This window comes from Charadrius vociferus, unplaced genomic scaffold (genome assembly GCF_000708025.1).
Source record: "Charadrius vociferus isolate BGI_N301 unplaced genomic scaffold, ASM70802v2 scaffold195, whole genome shotgun sequence".
Classification (NCBI taxonomy): Eukaryota; Metazoa; Chordata; class Aves; order Charadriiformes; family Charadriidae; genus Charadrius; species Charadrius vociferus.
In genome coordinates, this window is record NW_009648539.1 from 3,870,243 (window position 1) to 3,887,160 (window position 16,918).

General features: G+C 43.1%; 1 protein-coding gene across 1 annotated transcript in view; it reads right to left on the bottom strand.

Annotated features, from left to right (window-relative positions):
* The window catches only part of TMEFF1 (transmembrane protein with EGF-like and two follistatin-like domains 1), a 70,084-nt gene that overhangs the window by 8,127 nt on the left and 45,039 nt on the right, over positions 1 to 16,918 (bottom strand). Inside the window, exons 7-8 of the mRNA XM_009885914.1 lie at positions 6,957 to 7,105; positions 6,048 to 6,113 (exon numbers count right to left, since the gene is read on the bottom strand). Coding sequence (XP_009884216.1) covers positions 6,048 to 6,113; positions 6,957 to 7,105 — 215 coding nt within the window. The remainder of the gene's footprint in view (positions 1 to 6,047; positions 6,114 to 6,956; positions 7,106 to 16,918) is intronic.

The following is a 16,918-nucleotide window of genomic DNA, read 5'->3' on the forward strand; positions in this document are numbered from 1 at the left end:
CCTGCTGGGGGGAAGGCTGGGGTGAGCGAGCAGCTGATGGGTTCTTAGTTGCTGTCCGGGTCAGCCCAGCACAGGAACGCAATCCCTTCTGCCCCAATGTCTTCCATGCTTCTGTCACGTTATTAAAACTGTCTAAAGGTGTATACATTTTCAACCATTCTTTCTCCAAAATTTTTCTGTAAAAAAGTCCTAAATGCAGAATTTGGTACTTCATAATGAACTTCTCTAAAGAGCAGTGTGTGAGATAGTAAAGAAGAGATGTGAATGTAATTGTGGAATTATGTTGATTTCCATGGCAATAGACTATAGCGTCACAAATACAAGATTACAATGAACTGCAGGTGCAAAGCAAAAAGGGACTGTGAAGAAGAAATCTCTTTTACAATTGCAGATATTTGGAATAACACCAGCAAGAAAGAAAATGTATTTATACAAGAGAAAAAAAAACCAGCATGTTGCTGTTTTAGGTTTTCTCTGCACATTTTCTGGAATGTTTGCTAATTTGTTCCAGGAGAAAAAAAATCTATTAGAGGTTTGAGATATAAGGAGGCTTGATGGTTCAAGCTATGCTTCAAAGATTTAGAAGATTTGATACAAGGGAAGAACTTTGCCTAATACTGACAATCTGTCCAATACTGCCCTGTTGGAACAGACTATGTCATGGCACGTCTAAAAGAAAAGTGGGGATGGCTTATTCCAAAACTACAACCTCCTCCACGCAGTTAATTACTGTTGCATCTGATCCCAATCAATGGCTAGTAATAAGCTGCACACAATTCTGTTAGTCTGTTCAGATAGCTGTGCCATGTGTGGTTTTAGTGTATGTACTAGTACAGAATGCGAGGCCCCGTGAAAGATGCATTCCCTGAAAGGTGGCCTGGTAGCCGCGGCCACCCAGGTCAGAAGCAAAACTTGTATTAAGCGAAGAGATGTTAAATGCAGGACGCGATTCCTAGTGTAAAATAGACATTTACCTGCCTATTTACAGAAATGCACTTTTCTTCTGAGAGGCCTGCTAGATTGCTTAAGAGCTTCAAAGTGAAAGATTTAACTGGTATAGGAGCCTTCAAAGAGTGATCAGATAGAAGAGTTCAGATACTTCGCCAGAAGGAAGAGGCATGAGCAAAACCTGAAACCCTGACGCTCATCTTGGCACAATAAAAGCAGCAAGCCAGCTGAATCTGGGAAGAGAGACCTTTCTGGTATAACTTTAGGTAGACACTTGCACTTGCAGGAGAAGGAGACTGTCATAGCTATGGTTCTACAGACTAGAAGGCATTATACCTTCAGAGAACAGGGTGTAAGAAGAATAACTCACAGGAATTTAAAGCAAAAGCAAACAGACAGAGTGCGGACTGTTCTCTTCTCCTGGAAGAAAAAGTCAAAGTAGTTCAGTTGAGGCTCTCACTATCTAAAAAGACCTGACTACTGCATTAAAAATTTTCAAAACAAATTTTTTGCACAAGGCATACTCCCTCAATGCACATAATTTGCCGAACTTGAGACTGCACAAGCTATACACATTAATAATAATAATAATATACAATATTTTTTCCACTAACTAGATTTCAAGGGCAATTTATATGCAATGAATAAAAGGCTGTAACTGATTCTGAATAGGAATGAAAAGTGGTGTTTCATTACATCACATAATAAGATGTATATGCCATTTGGTGCCTTTTATGCCTTCATAATGTAAGTGAAAATTGACATTAAATCATTCCAACTGGTACATTATATGGAGTGAGAATTAGAGAATTTGTGGGGGTAAAAAAAAAAAAGACAGAGTTTTTTGGCACTGAATGGCTTTTCAAGAAGAACACAAGAAATGTCAAAAGCCATGGTGGGATGGCTTTACTCTGGGAGGCCATGGGAGTGCAAAACTAGTATAACAACAGAAAAAACTGAAGATCAAAGCTAACAGAGAAGATACCAACCCCTCGCAACAAAACCCACACTGAGACCACCGCTGAGAAGAAACAACAGTGAGCTATGGTCACTGGTGATTCCCTCCTGTGTGGAATGGAAGCACCATTTGCAGACTGGACCCTCTTTTCAGAGAAGTTTGCTGACTCCCTGGGGACCAAATTAGGGACATCAACACAAGACTGAAGAGCTTAGTATAACCACATGGATACTAATGATGTAGCAACAAAGAGCCTGAGGTTGATCAAAAGAGATTTCAGAGCTCTGGGAAGAATGCTAAAAAATTCAGGAGCACAGATAGTATTTTCCTCAATCCTCCCAGTAATGGGAGGGATATCAATATCTGGCTCCAGGACTGGTGCCTCTGCCAAAACTTTGGGTTTTTAAACCATGGAAGAGCCTTTGAGACACAAGATATGCTGGGGCCTGATGGGATCCATCTGTCCCAAAGGGGAAAATGCATCTTTGGGCATAAACTGGCAGGACAGATTGAGGGGGCTTTAAACTAGAGCTGATGAGGGAAGGGATACCAACAGGATTGCAGTAGGTAAGCATAACGGTTGGCATGGCATTGCCTGAGGGTGGCAATACCAGTGGCAATGCCAGTGACAACATTTGAACTGCTTCTGGGAGCATGGAGAGCTCAGGATCATATCTGAAATGCTTGTACACCAACGTACGCAGTATGAGAAGCAAACAGGATGAACTGAAAGTGCTGGTTAGTTTCCAGAACTATGATATCATTGGCATTAGTGAGACTTGGTGGAATGAGTCCCATGATTGGAGTGCTGGGATGGAGTGCTACAGGCTGTTCCGGAGGGATAGGCATGGCAGAAGAGGTGGAGCTATCGTGCTATGTGTAAGGGAGAGGTTTGATTGTACAGCCCTTACAGTTAGTGATGTTGTGGTTGAAAGCCTCTGAGTGAGGGTTAGGGGGATGGAAAACAAAGGAGATATTGTTGTGGGTGTCTACTACCAATCACCCAGCCAGGATGTAAGCACTGAGGAGTCATTTTACAGGCAATTAGGAGAAATTTCTGGATTGGTAGCCCTTGTCCTTACAGGAGATTTCAACTTCCTAGACATTAACTGGGAATATCATACTGCTGTGATGGACAGGTCTCGGAAATTCTTGAAGTTTGTAAGAGAGAATTTCTTGTCACAAGTACTCAGTGAGCCAACTAGGAAAGATGCCCTCCCAGACTTACTATTTGTACATAGAGGACTTGTGGGGGATGTGATGGTAGGTGGCTGTCTTGGCCACAGTGATCATGAGATGGTTGAGTTTAAAAAGACAGCAGAGTTGCTACCCTGGACTTCAGGAGAGCAAACATTAATCTTTTGAGGGAGCTATGTAGCAGAGTACTCTGGGAATCTGCTTTTGAAGACTTAGGCGTCCGCAAGTGCTGGTCAGTTTTTAAGAAGCACCTTTTAGAAGCACAGGAGCAGGTAATCCTGTTGTGTTGTAAGTGAAGCAAGTGAGGCAGAAGACCAGATTGTTGAACAGGGAACTCCTCATGGAGCTCAAGAGGAAAATGAAATTGTATGATCTCTGGAAGCAAGATAAGGCTCTGCAGGAAGATTACAGAGCTGTGTTTCATATATACAGGGAGAAGACATGAAAGGCCAAAACTCAATTAGAGTTGAACCTGGCCAGTGTTGTGTCAGATAACAAGAAGGGCTTTTTAAAATACATTAATAGCAAGAGGAGGTCTAAGGAAAACATTGGACTGATATCTGTCGAAGATGGTCATCTGACTAATAGAGATGAAGAAAAAGCAGAGGCATTCAATGCTATTTTTTTCCTTAGTCTTTAATAATACTGATACACTTTGACCTGCCCAGTTCTCTGAATTGGAGGACCATGAGTGTGGGAATGGTGACTTTCCATTTGTGGACACTGAAATTGTAAGGGACCAGTTTCATCAGCTGAATGTTCACAAGTTCATGGGGCCTGATGGGATTCATCTGAGAGTACTGAAGGAGCTAGCGGATGTTATGGCAGGACTCCTCTCAATCATCTACTAAAAGTCTTGGGAGTCTGGGGAGGTCCCTGCTGACTGTTCATCCAATTTACAAGAAATGCATGAGGGAAAACCCAGGAAACTGCAGACCTGTTAGTCTAACCTCAGTTCCTGGAAAAATTATGAAGATTATATGGGGTACTGTTGAAAGGCATTTAAAGAATAATGCAATCATCAGGTACAGTCAACATGAGTTCACAAAAGGAGAGTCCTGTTCAACTAATTTGATGTCCTTCTATGATAAGATCACCTGCCTAGTAGATGAAGGGAAGGTGGTGGATGTAGTTTTTCTGGATTTTAGTAAGGCTTTTGATACTGTCCCTCACAGCATCCTTCTGGACAAGTTGTCCAATTGTCGGATGAGCAGGTTCATGGTGTGCTGGGTGAAGAACTGGCTGAATGGCAGAGCTCAAACTGTTGTAGTGACAAGGGTCACATCTGGCTGGTGACCAGTCACCAGTGCTGTTCCTCAAGGTTCAATTCTGGGGCCATTTATGTTCAATATATTTATCAATGACCTGCAGCTGAATGCACCAGTAGCAAGTTTGCTGGTGATACCAAACTGGGAGGTGCTGTTGACTCTCTTGAGGGACAGGAGGCCTTGCAGAGGGATTTAGGTAGATTGGAGTGTTGGGCAATGATTAATGGGATGAAATTTAAGAAGTCCAAATGCCAGATTCTGCACCTAGGACAAAGTAACACGGGGCACAAGTATAAACTGGGAGAGGAGTGGCCGGAGAGCAGCCCTGCAGAAAGGGATCTGGGGGGGCTAGTTGACTGAAGGCTCAATATGAGTCACAGTGTGCCCTGGCAGCCCAGAGGGCAAACCACATCCTGGAGTGCATCAAACACAACATGACCAGCCGGTCAAAAGAGGTGATTATCCCGCTGTAGCCAGTGTTGGTGTGGCCTCTCCTTAAGTACTGTGTGCAGTTGTGGGCCCCACAATTTAAGAAGGATGGGAAGGTCCTTGAATGCATCCAGAGGAGGGCAGCAAAGCTAGTGAAAGGGCTGGAAGCAATGTCCCATGAGGAGCAGCTAAAGACTCTGGGTTTGTCTAGTCTGGAGAAAAGGAGGCTGAGGAGCAACCTCATTGCTCCCTACAGCTTCCTGAGGAGGGGAAGCGGAGAGGGAGGTGCTGATCTCTTCTCCCTGGGATCCAGTGACAGGACACATGGGAATGATTCAAAGCTGCACCAGGGGAGGTTTAGACTGGACATTAGGAAACATTCCTTTACCGAGAGGGTGGTCAAGCAGTGGAACAGGCTTCCTAGAGAGGTGGTTGATGCCCCAAGCCTGTCAGTGTTTACGAGGCGTTGGGACAATGCTTTAGCTTTTGGTCAGCCCTGAATTGATCAGGCAGTTGGACTAGGTGATGGTTGTAGGTTCCTTCCAACTGAAATATTCTATTCTATTCTATTCTATTCTATTCTATTCTATTCTATTCTATTCTATTCTAAACAGTGCTATTATTTGGGAGAGAAAAGGTTAACACCTATGCAGATCTGCTCTTTGCATATTTGTTCTGAGAATGCACCTAACACACACGGGCTACTATCATGTAAAAAAAACGGAGTCGGAAGTGAAACTCTGCCATGTTGCATTTATACTAAGGTTATTAAAGGTAAGGCAAGGTTCATATAGGTAAACCATTTTCAACCACTGTGATTAAGCATATTAGCTTACTGAAAACATTTTAAAACAACCTAACAAATGCAGAATCTGCCATTTTTTTCAGAAGTTAACAGAAAAGATGGGGTCATGGGGTGGGGGGCTTGTGTTATTTCATCAGGAATGTCACAGCTTGGTGTCTTCTTGTGTCATTTTCACAGCACTTGGGCACAGTCTAATCCTGTGACCACTGCAAAGGGTGGTGAGCAGCCAGGCATCTTGGAGGAATACAGCAAGCAAAACTCACAAATCACTCATGTCTCCTTCTTGCCAGCCTTGCAATGTCACTGCTGTAAGAAAGAAGCTGTTCACAGGTCTGTCTCGGTTACAGAAATCAAAGCTGTAAGGCAGACGGGAAGGGACCTGTGTGCTCTATTCTCTCATCTTGTGCAACCATAACCAAACAGCACTACATCAGCACAGTACCTTTCACATCTGGCCGATACTGCATGCCATCGTCTTTCTTTCCAACTGCGTTTGTGTCATCTGTTTCTAGATGATAAATAAGTGCATGGATAGCTATTAGGAAAGGCTTATTTCCAGACCACTACATATATGTAATTGAGAAACCAGAATAATATTTGAAGAAGCATTTTAATTGCAGTAAAACTAGACACATTCCCACGTTGTTCCTCCCATACAACCAGGTTGGCAGCACACCTGGTCAGTCACAGAGTCAGTAACCCCAGCATCCAGCACCACCACACGGCACACCTCAAGCTGTAGGTTTTGAACTAGAAACTCTGCCATGGTATGGGCCTAGTTTATTTCGGTGGCGGTCTCTTTTGGTTTTGGAACTGTTCAAGTTACAGATCTAGATGGAATTGGCAAAAAGATGGTGGAAAGCTGTTATTCCCATGAGAAGGGGGAAAACTGAAGAGTCATGCACACAATTAACAACAAGGCAGTAGACAGAGGGTTTCAGAGGGCCATTGCAACACTGGAAAAGGAAATGGGTAAATATTTGTGCAATTGGGGCCCATCTTGACTCACCTTGGAAGTACATTGTGCAGCAAGTGGAAACGTTTCCTACAAACTGGTATTCCTTTTGCTGTCCTACTTCTTACCACCCCCTCATGTAAGACCTGTTGGGCTATTGCTTAGATTTTCCTAACAGCTTTTGCTGTCTTTCCAGGTAACAGCAGCCAAAGTAAGGTGATATAAACAAAGTAGGAATATATGTAGTCTAAACAGATCTCTGAGTGGGGAACTCTAAAATACAGGCGGGGAGTTCACTGGATCAGTGACTTCTGATCAAAAATGGAAAAGGGAAAGCTCTACTAAGCCCACTCATGTCAGAATTTACATTTATCAGAAAAACAAAATTAAGCCTACCTGAGCAGTGTCCAAGATGCCTGATGTCAATCTGCTCTTGCCTCAGACATGATGCTTCTCTAACAAAGCACGGATTGTTATAGGAACTTCCATCAGAAGCACATACAGGATTAAAACTGTATCCACTGCAGTCTATATTACATACACACCTGTTAATTGAAACATACAGCAAACCAAAATTGACATCCAGCAAACAAAAATTAAGTCATGTTGAGCCCAGAGTAAACACTAGCTTGTATGCCAGTACCAGGAGAGAAGAGCGTGTTGCATGAGGATGCTGAAGAATTCATTGATGTCTCAGGCTTCCAAGCAGAATATATACAAAATTATGAACAGGTGCTTCAGTGTGCTTTTTAATAATGTATTGATGTTTCTTGTACTTTTACTGTGATATCAATCTCATTGATTACAACCTGAAAATTGATAACACACTGCTAGGAAAATTTACTACATTGATAAAACAGTTTGTGGTGTCTGTTCTCAAATGTGAACAAAACCAGATGAATATTCTACTTTTTTGGGGGGTGTCAGGGTCCCTGAGAGGGAAACAAAAAGGACTCCCATTTATGTTAAACGATAAAAGGGGCTTTTCTATTTCAGAGGCTGTACAGAATCAATATGCTTGGTTAACTGTGTCATTTCAACAAGACATTCATTCACACCTTTAAAGTTAACAGTGGACTGATTATGTTGCATTTAAAACAGGATTATGCAATCGAAATTATTTCATATTGCACACAATTGACACTTTGGTTATTAAAAAAGATTGTAAAACAAAAGTGGGAAAAAATGAAGACCTAGCATGTAGCTGCTTCCTAACCACCCAAATTTAGGACAGCCAAAGACATAGATAGGGATACGACTTAATTGGTTTTGGTTAGATAGGTTTGTTACCCCACCAAAAAGTCCTGAAATTTTATATGTGTGAATGGCACAGGAAAACTTTGTGGCTTTCTACTTTTTAACTGAAACTCTATTTTTGAATGAAAGTTTATGTGTGTGTTTCACATTGCTCTGCAAGCTCCACTCTGCCTCTGGACTGGGAAAATTAAGGAGTATGGCTGCAGAATGGGGGTTGCAACGAGCACCTGGTCTAGCTCTCCATCGAGGTCCTTCTGATGACACAAGAGCCGAAATAGCCGCTCTGCAACTTGTGAGGAGGTGGCAGTGGACACGTGGTCCTGTCCTCACCAGAAAGCTCTACACAGTGGGCAGGCACATGGTCTGACTGCTAGGAGCTGCTGCTACCTTCATCTTGAGTCACTCTTGTAAGACATGGGGTGGGGAAAAAAGCCCAAGTTACCAACTTGCCACGTTTTTTATGGTCTTCCCAGCTGCTCCAGGTGCAATTAAATGATTAAATATATGTATGTGTGCCTCAAGTCAGTGACAAATCTCACAGTATAACCTAATTTCATGCTGCAGAAACACTGAAGATGGCCAGCATACGTTTCTCTCTCCCTCTTTTTCCATGAGTACTTTTTGTTACCTAAATTTAAAGATGCTAATTTTGCAAGTAATATTTCATGCCTGTGCAATTCAGATTGTTGCTAGACAAAAGAACATTTCTAGCGCAAACAGGTTTTTAAGTGCACCTACTGACAGTGAAAAACTGCCTCAGCAATGAGTCTCCACACATCTTGGGGACCTACCTTGAAGTACTCATAAAGCCACTAAATGTCAACATGAGGAATATATGATAACTGTTCTTACTAGAAATGGTAATGGTTGTAAACCTTAGACCCAAGAAAGGGTGGGAAGCATGTTTACATGCTCCCACATTATTTTAAGCCTAATGAAGGGTTTAATAGGATTTACTATATGCAAATAAAAGGCTCACAGCTCAGCAGTTGTACACATTTATTGACACAAACGAGTGGAGAGCTAGTCCTCATTTGCATGACACTGGCTATGTGCTTAGAGACACCTTTGCTCAGCCCTAGCTCTCAGGGATCACCACTGCCTGCATGCGCCCATCCTTGCCACGTTTGAAAACATTTGCATATGTATCTCCAGACTGATTCCATCTGTATTTCTGTGTCCAAACAGCTCTAATTCTATCTGTAGTCACCATCCAAGGTCTGCAGCATCATAATTACTGTTGTTTTCTGTCGTTCCTGGTGACAAATAATGTGACTTTTGAAAATAATTTTTTGTTCCTCATGGTGATGTTACAGGCTAGAGTTGAAAATGCTTGGAAACTGCTTATGTTTTCGTGCTGTACTGTGTTTAGATTTAACATCTCCTGTCAAATGCTTATTTTCTTAGCATTGCTAAATGCTTGTTCTGGGGGCAGACGTGAATTCCTGACCCTGTTTTTCTGATAAACACTCTCAGTCTTAAGCTCTAACCATCTCTCCAATGTACAAAATTTTCTTTATCTTTTAAAATTTACATCTAAAAGTAGGAAAATAATAAAAAAAACCCAACAAACACCACCCCCCATCCCCCCAAGCTACAAGAGCAGAGCTTGTGACGCATCCATAAGGGCTGGGGCAGTATGAAGCAGCTGAAGCCCACTGACCAGCTGCAATGGGATGGCAGCTGCTTTGTGTACTTGGAGCAGGACAGAGCTGGTCACTGCCAGGGGTGGGAGCAAGTCAAACACCCACCCGCTGCCAGTATGGATACTGGGAGCTGCTGGAGGCTTGCAAGCACACCAAATCCCCGGTGAGGCCGTGCTGGCAGAACAGACCCCCACCAGCTGGCAGACGGGCATGCTTTCCGCCCACAGGGGTGCAGGCTGCCGGCATACCAAATCTCTAGTGAGGCCCTCACCGGCCAGACAGACCCGGCCAGCCGGTGGGACACGTGCCTGCTCTCTCATCTCCAGGATCTGCCCCTGCTTCCAGGATCAGTGCCATCCTCCTTCCAGGCCCCCTTCTTCTGCCCAAGGTCACTGCCTTTCAGGACACCTCTTCTCTCCAGGCCCTCAGTTTCCCAGGCTCAGCAGTCTATCTGCAGAAGTGCACTGCGTGACTGGCTTCCTAGCTGCTGACTGTCTCATGGCTCTTCATCAACTGGAGGATCCAGGACATGACACTTGTTCAGCCCAGGCATTACCCAAAATGTACAACCAGTCCATGCTGGTTGCGGCTCAGGAGTTCAAAGGTTCAGTTTTGGAGGTTCAACCTCCCACATGCACCTGATTATCTGCCTGATGCTGTTAGCTACTTCTCCTACAACCATGATGCCAAACGGTATACCTGGCCTTCACCTGGCCATTCAGTTACCGGTGTAGGTGCTTTGACAGAGCTGTCTGGTGTGTAAAAGCAGCTGGTTTAAATACACTGTGAGATAATGAACTGCTGAACAGGACTGATGTACTTGAAAAAAATCGAGACTATTATGCTTCATAATTCCAAGCCTGAAATTGTTCAGAGGGCTGAAAGAGAACAAGTTAAGGTGAGGACAAGGCTGGGGCATGATGCTCTGAAGGGAGCAGGGGCTCCATGGATGCAGCAGGGTGGCAGCGAGGGAGCCAGGAGCACACGTTAGAAACCTGTACCCCTCCGAGAGTCTGGGGGGGGGCAGTGAAGTTGTCCTTACTCATAGCCAGTTGGCACTAGACCCAAAATACAGCCAGGCTTGCTGGAAGTGCCGAACTGTGAGATGGGAGCATTGAGATGTGGGGAGTGCTGCTCTCGGTAGAAAACATGAAACGAAAGTTGTTTTTAACTTCTTGGTGTTTGTGAAGGAAGGTAAAACCGTGGGAGAGCAAGTTGCTGCTCTGATGCTGCACATCAAACACATCAAAACTGGCAGCTGAGTCCCTGAAAGAGGACAGGACCACCACCACAGACTGAAACAAAAAAAGCAGCTCAGGCAAGTACTGGAAGATTTCCCAGAAGAACCCACTATGAAATACAGAAAATATGTTTCACCCTGACGTCAGAGAGCTACAAAGGGCAGACAATAGCTCAATACTGAGGACATGACAGGAAATCCAACCTCCCGAGGAAAGCCAACTTCTCCCAGCCAGTTGGAGTCCTAGAGCCAGGCAGAAGTCAAAGTTCAAGACAAACAAGCACAGCCCATGGGACTGCACCTATCCCACGGACCATACAGCAGCACACACAGTGTGGCAGAAGATGCAGCAGATGGGTTAATGAGCTAAAAGTGGGGCCCCAAAAGGCAGAAATCCTATCAGGGGCTCTGTTTTACAGGCAGGAGAACCTGTGTGAGGCATCACGGACTGTGGGCTTTGTTTTTCTTCACAGCTGACTGGAACTGGACACAATTAAAGTCTCATATTGCAATCTGCTCCCTGACAAGCCCCGCTTACGCTGGGGAAAGAGCATAAAGAGAGCAGAGGACAAAACAGAGAGCTGCTCAGGAAGAGAGGGCAGGAAAAACCTGAGATCATGAGGGTGGAGTGGGGGATATGTGGAAGGAGCACAAGAGGGGCACCCAGGTGAGAGAGAGTTGTAAAATTCCTCATATCCCGCCTTTAAGCACTTATTGTCACTTCTGCTTTGGCTCCCACCAGCACTGTGTCCACATACAGCAGTTTGAGAGCCATGCAGCTACCGACACTTTCCAGCACGACTTGGCCTGAACGAGCAGTGACGGGCAGCCCCGGCGCAAGGCTGGACCCCTCTGGCCACCAGCCCACTACAGGCACTAGCCTGAAAACTTAGCTTCAGGGGCAAAGTGATGCAAAGGTTTTGATCATATTTCTAAATTATCTTACCCAGCATAAAAGTATTAGGCTATACAATTAAGAGATATAATGTAATAATATGCAACAGCAGATGATTTTATAAAACAGGAAGCATTGGAAAGCCTATATCAGCAAGATTTAGGATTTCAATCCATATAAAAAAGGCATTTTAAACAGAATTTTCCACCTTACTTCTACTCACTTTAAAGATGTATTAAAACGCTATCCTGCTTTTGTTGAAACACCATCACAGCTTTGATTCTAGCTTTAAATATATTTAACACTGATTTTTATGTAACATTTTCATTCTATTCCTTATAGAAAAGAAGAGAAGCAAGATGCATTTTCATCCCTAATTACCAGTAGAAACAAAAATGAGGTGTGCTGTAAGCATGTGATTTCTGGTGTGAGCAGGTAGGTGCACACTGAAATTACAAAATGGCTGGTTTGTAATAAAAAAAAAAAAGAAAAAAAAAAAAAAAAAAAAAAAAAAATAGGCTAGTACCTAACACACAACAGTATTCGTAATAACAGGAAACTACTCAGATATAGAAACTTAATTTCTTATGTGAGAAATTAACTATCTAGAACCTCTTAAACACTGATATTTTCACCCCTCAGTATATTTTCACAAGGCTGGTCTGAGTTTGGATGGCTGATGCAGTCCAAGGAGACAATAGCATGTGAAGATGTCAGTCATAAATAACTGTATAACAACATCTTGTGTCTAACTTCCTAATGTGGAAAAACCGAGGTTCAAACCTAGGTCTGAGTTGCTTTCACGCTGCAAGCAGACCAGGAGGGTGAACGTGGGACAGCCACAGCAGAGGCGAGGAGCCCACCTGCAGAGGACAGCCAGTGACACTCCTGGCATCACAGGCTGACAGACAGCACAGAAGCTTGAGCCCCTTCTCTCAGGCAAATGCCGCTCTGACAGGTATGTTTATTCCTCAGGAGTGACCCCACAAGGGAATCAGGAAGGATCTTGTGAAAGAAAACCCAGAATCACTCAAATTTTCACAAAGAGAAAATTAATTCTTTTGAAAGTTTGCAAAACAAGAATGCCTGTGTACTTTTAAACATCACAGTGTCTTTCTCCTAGCTCTCAATTATTTACTCCTGCTATTTGGAGTAACTTCCAGGAACAATTACCTGAAGTCCAGCAGTGGTGCAAGTGTAATTTGTTGCGTAAAGCTGATCTTGAGCTGCTAAAAGTGAGGATAAGCAAAGCAAAGTCTGCATCAAGAAATGCCCCCAAACCCTACAATAAAAGGCTTCCCTGTTGTGCCAGCTGCTTTTTCAAAGTGCCAGTCTTCTCTCAAGCTTGCCAAAGCCATGCCACATGGGGTAAATCATCACATCCCAATACAAGTCAAGACTATGGGAAAATCTTAGACCTTTACCAATACCGGGTGTTTTGACACTGTTACTTGGAGCTGAGCATGGACTCCACAGCTTCAGCCCCACCGCTACTCTGCTGTTGCCTTTTGTGTGTGTTTGACAACGTGATCCTGCTTGGAGCCCCAGGAAAAGAAGGAAAAACTACCAGGTTGTGCCTTCAACCTGATGTGTGGCTGCTCAACGCAACATTCAGAAGACTTAGTCTCTTAAGGAAAAGTCACTTAACAGAATCGTGTACTAAGGACGTCTTGAAAGTGCTTGATGCTTCATTCCAGAAAGAAGTGAATGAGTGCTCCGAGTTTTTGCTGTAATGGCTTGTTGTAAAAGCCACACTGCGATAAAAGGAGTCAGAGTACTACAAGAGGTTTTTTTCATTATAACCTTCTTATTGGTTTTAACCAAAAGGATTGAAATAGGTAGTTAATTTGTCAGGTTGATGTCTTGCTGGAGAGGGTTGCTGCTCAGTTTCCTCAACAGATCTTTTCTCTCTCTTAATGCTGGAAAGTCAACAGGATGTATTCAGGTGTTTTCCTGATGTACTAGGACGTGCAGATAGAAACCTTAATTTTGTCAGAGAGTTGACATCCTAAGAAAAAAGGCACACCTTGCTGTGACAACGTGCTTTTAGGAGTTACATGTGTATTGTTCGTTAACACCACTAGTTAAGTAGAAAAGCATTGAATTTCAGGAAAGTACAAGGTGGTATAATTAAACCAAACAAAAATTTTAGGTGGTGTTAACAAGTAAGAAATGAGAATGTACAACTCATTTATTAGGGGCTACTGAGTGTAAAAAAGAACGTGTTTAGTAAAATGATGCAACACGTTTGAAACAAGCTCAGGCTGTAAGAGCACTTGCTGCTATCAGTAAATTAATTAGATCCCCAGAGATCGGAACACGTTTCAAGGCTCCTTTTTGTTTTCAGGCTTCAAGGTGTACGTGGTTTGTTGAAAGTTCTGCGTGCTTAAGAACCACGGTAGATTCAAAAGACAGGAGCAAAAAAAAAAGGAAAGGAAAAGCATTACGGATTTGCGGAGCGGATATTTGCTTGGCTATGGAGAGAGGTTGGCGTTTCCAACCAACAGACCAGACTGCTGCATTTGTGCCCATCTGGGATCCGCTCATGCCTGTGTTTTTCTGGCCTAACCTCACAGCGAGTGCCGCTTGCTGCCCCTTCCCAGCAGCCGACGGCAAGGGTGAGCTTCCTCAGCTACGCACCCGATCCTTGGCGCATCTGTTTACGAATGTAGAATGGAAACACTGGAATAAAACAAAGCGTGTGAAGTGCACACAGATGGATAAGTGTATGCTTGATGGAATAAATTTAGGTGAATTGAAATAGCAGGGGTGTTGCAATTGCAGTTAAGAAGATAACCATGTCAAATGAAGGATTACCTCTCATTTGATGTTTCTTCCCTTGTGTGCAATTCTTCCCAGATGAAACCTGAACTAAGAAAATCTGGATTTCAAAGTGATTTCTCTACCTATTCAACGAGAGCTGAATCTTCATTAGTTTTTTTGGCGTCTTCTTAAAAATCCCTTTATAGCACTGGGGAGATAAGGGCAAGAGAAGTAGATTTCAATTCTGCAAGCTTCTCTGTGTCCCGCTTGAACTCCCTCTCAGCTTTTACTTCTGCCCCACAATGCAGAACACCCTTTAAATACCATAAGCTTCAGCTACTTCCCAGCCACCCCCTCACTCCCTTTTTTAATTTCATGGCACGGCTTTCTCTGACTGCTGTATTAATTTAGTCCCCAGCTGCAGTGAGCTTGTAGCAGCGTATCAGTGACCTGATGCTTGTTCTCACAGGAGTGACCTAACCCTCCTGCCACCCTTGATTAACAGAAGCCTTCAAAGACTTGGCATAAACTGCTGCAAAGATTGTTAAAAATATATGTTAAAAAAAACAGGCCTGGATTATTTTCCATCTAGGACCCATTCAATTTCTTAATAGTCAGTATAATCAGGAGACTTTTATACTATTCCTCTCATATGAGGATTTCCTGTAGCCCAATTTTATGTAATTCAATTATTCCACAACACAGTCATAAATCCCTTGTTTAGGATGATTTCCTTTACTGGTTGTGTTTGAGTGTTTTGTTTTACACACAGATACTTCAGATTTTTTTTCTGCTGGACCAGACAGCTGTGAATTGCATTTAGACAGGATTAAGATACCCTTTCTTATGTATATCTACGTATGATATCATATGCTAAAAAGGTAAAAAAAAAAATATTGGCTATGGTGGTAAATGAGTGAAAAAGTGGTCAAAAGGGTAAAGTATAAACCAGCATGCCATACTTCAAACAGACCAAATCTTTCCCTGGAAGACAAATTAGACAGACAAGGCAGAGACTGGGACTTTAAAATGTCCACATTGGTATTTCTAAGTGTTAATACTTACACTTTTGAATTTCTGGTTTGGCCACTGTGAAAACAGACACCATGTAAACTATAGGCCAGTTGAATCTGTATGTTGCTGAGACACATTTTCTTTCCAAAGTAAATCTCGTAAAATGTTAATCTCGAAAGGTCTACTTGGGGATCGGTTGTCAATCTTTCTTGAAAATCTACATTTTGAGTCAAAACAGATCTTTGACAGCACAGTGCATTTATTAAAAAAAAGACTGCATGTGCTCAGAATCTCATTTCCATATTTTGTCTGTTAAAAAACAAAATACAGGTAAAAATGAGAACATGACACATTTGAACTTTTACAGTGAGGCTATTTTTAATTTAATGATTTCCTTATCAAAGACAAAAAAAAAAAAAGGAAGAAAAATGATATTTTAAACTAAAATTAATGACATTTATTCCAGCCTTTTAGGGACCGAAGGAAAGGAAGGTTGTTACTGAGCATAAGATGGAGAGCAAGATGACTGCTTAGGTGGGGCCTCAACAAGATGGAGGAACCTCCTGAAGTCTGAAGATGAAGAGAAAGCCACAGGACAGACTGGGGGTGGACTGGCAGGGGAGCAGCTCTGCAGAAAACCTAAGTGTCCAGGGGAGCAGCAGGCTGGGGGGCTGCATCACAGGAGGGTCACCAGCAGAGCAAGGGAAATGACTGTTGTCCTCTACTCAGCATTCGTGAGGTCCCATCTGGAGCACTCTGTCCAGTTTTGTGACCCTCCCCTCCCCAATAACAGCAAATACTTTGAGAAACTGCAGAGGGTCCAGTGGTGAGGCACTGCGATGGGTAGAGGGCTGGAGCGTGTGCTATGTAAGGAATGGCTGTGGGCACCGGGCTTCTTCAGCCTGGAGAAGAGGAGTCTGAGGAGGTGACTGATTGCTGTCACCAGCTACCTAAGAGGGGCTGTCGAGGAGAAAAAGGGAGGCTCTTCCCAGAGGTACACAGGAGAGGGGTGAAAGAAAACAGCCACAAGTTGCGGCAAGAGAAATTCTGATTGAACATAAGGAAATTATTCCTCAAAGTGAGAGCAGTTCAGCCTGTGCACAGATGTCCAGATGTCAAATATCCCTTCATAGTCTCCTGGAGAAGACCCTGAGCTACCTGAACAATCTAGCCCTGGTTGCAGTGCAGGGAGGGACCCTGGACCAGACAACCCCCTAGAGACCCTTTCCCACCTAAATTATTCTACAGCTCATGATTTCATTCTGGATATTATTTTCCTGAAGTTACAGCATACTTTAAAATGCCTTTCCAAGCAACATTTCTTCCGACACTTACTAGATGTTGGCATTTTGTTTTATTCAAGTATCTAGCAGCGCTTTGGCATGCAGGAGGCAAGAGACACACCACACAAAACAATGCAAGAGCAGGGGATATAGCTCCTCATAAGAAGTATAACTTTTCATGTTGGAAAGATAATTCACATTTGAAGAAAAAATGTGAGATGAAACCCCTATTCTACAATTAATTCATTTTTTTAAAGTTA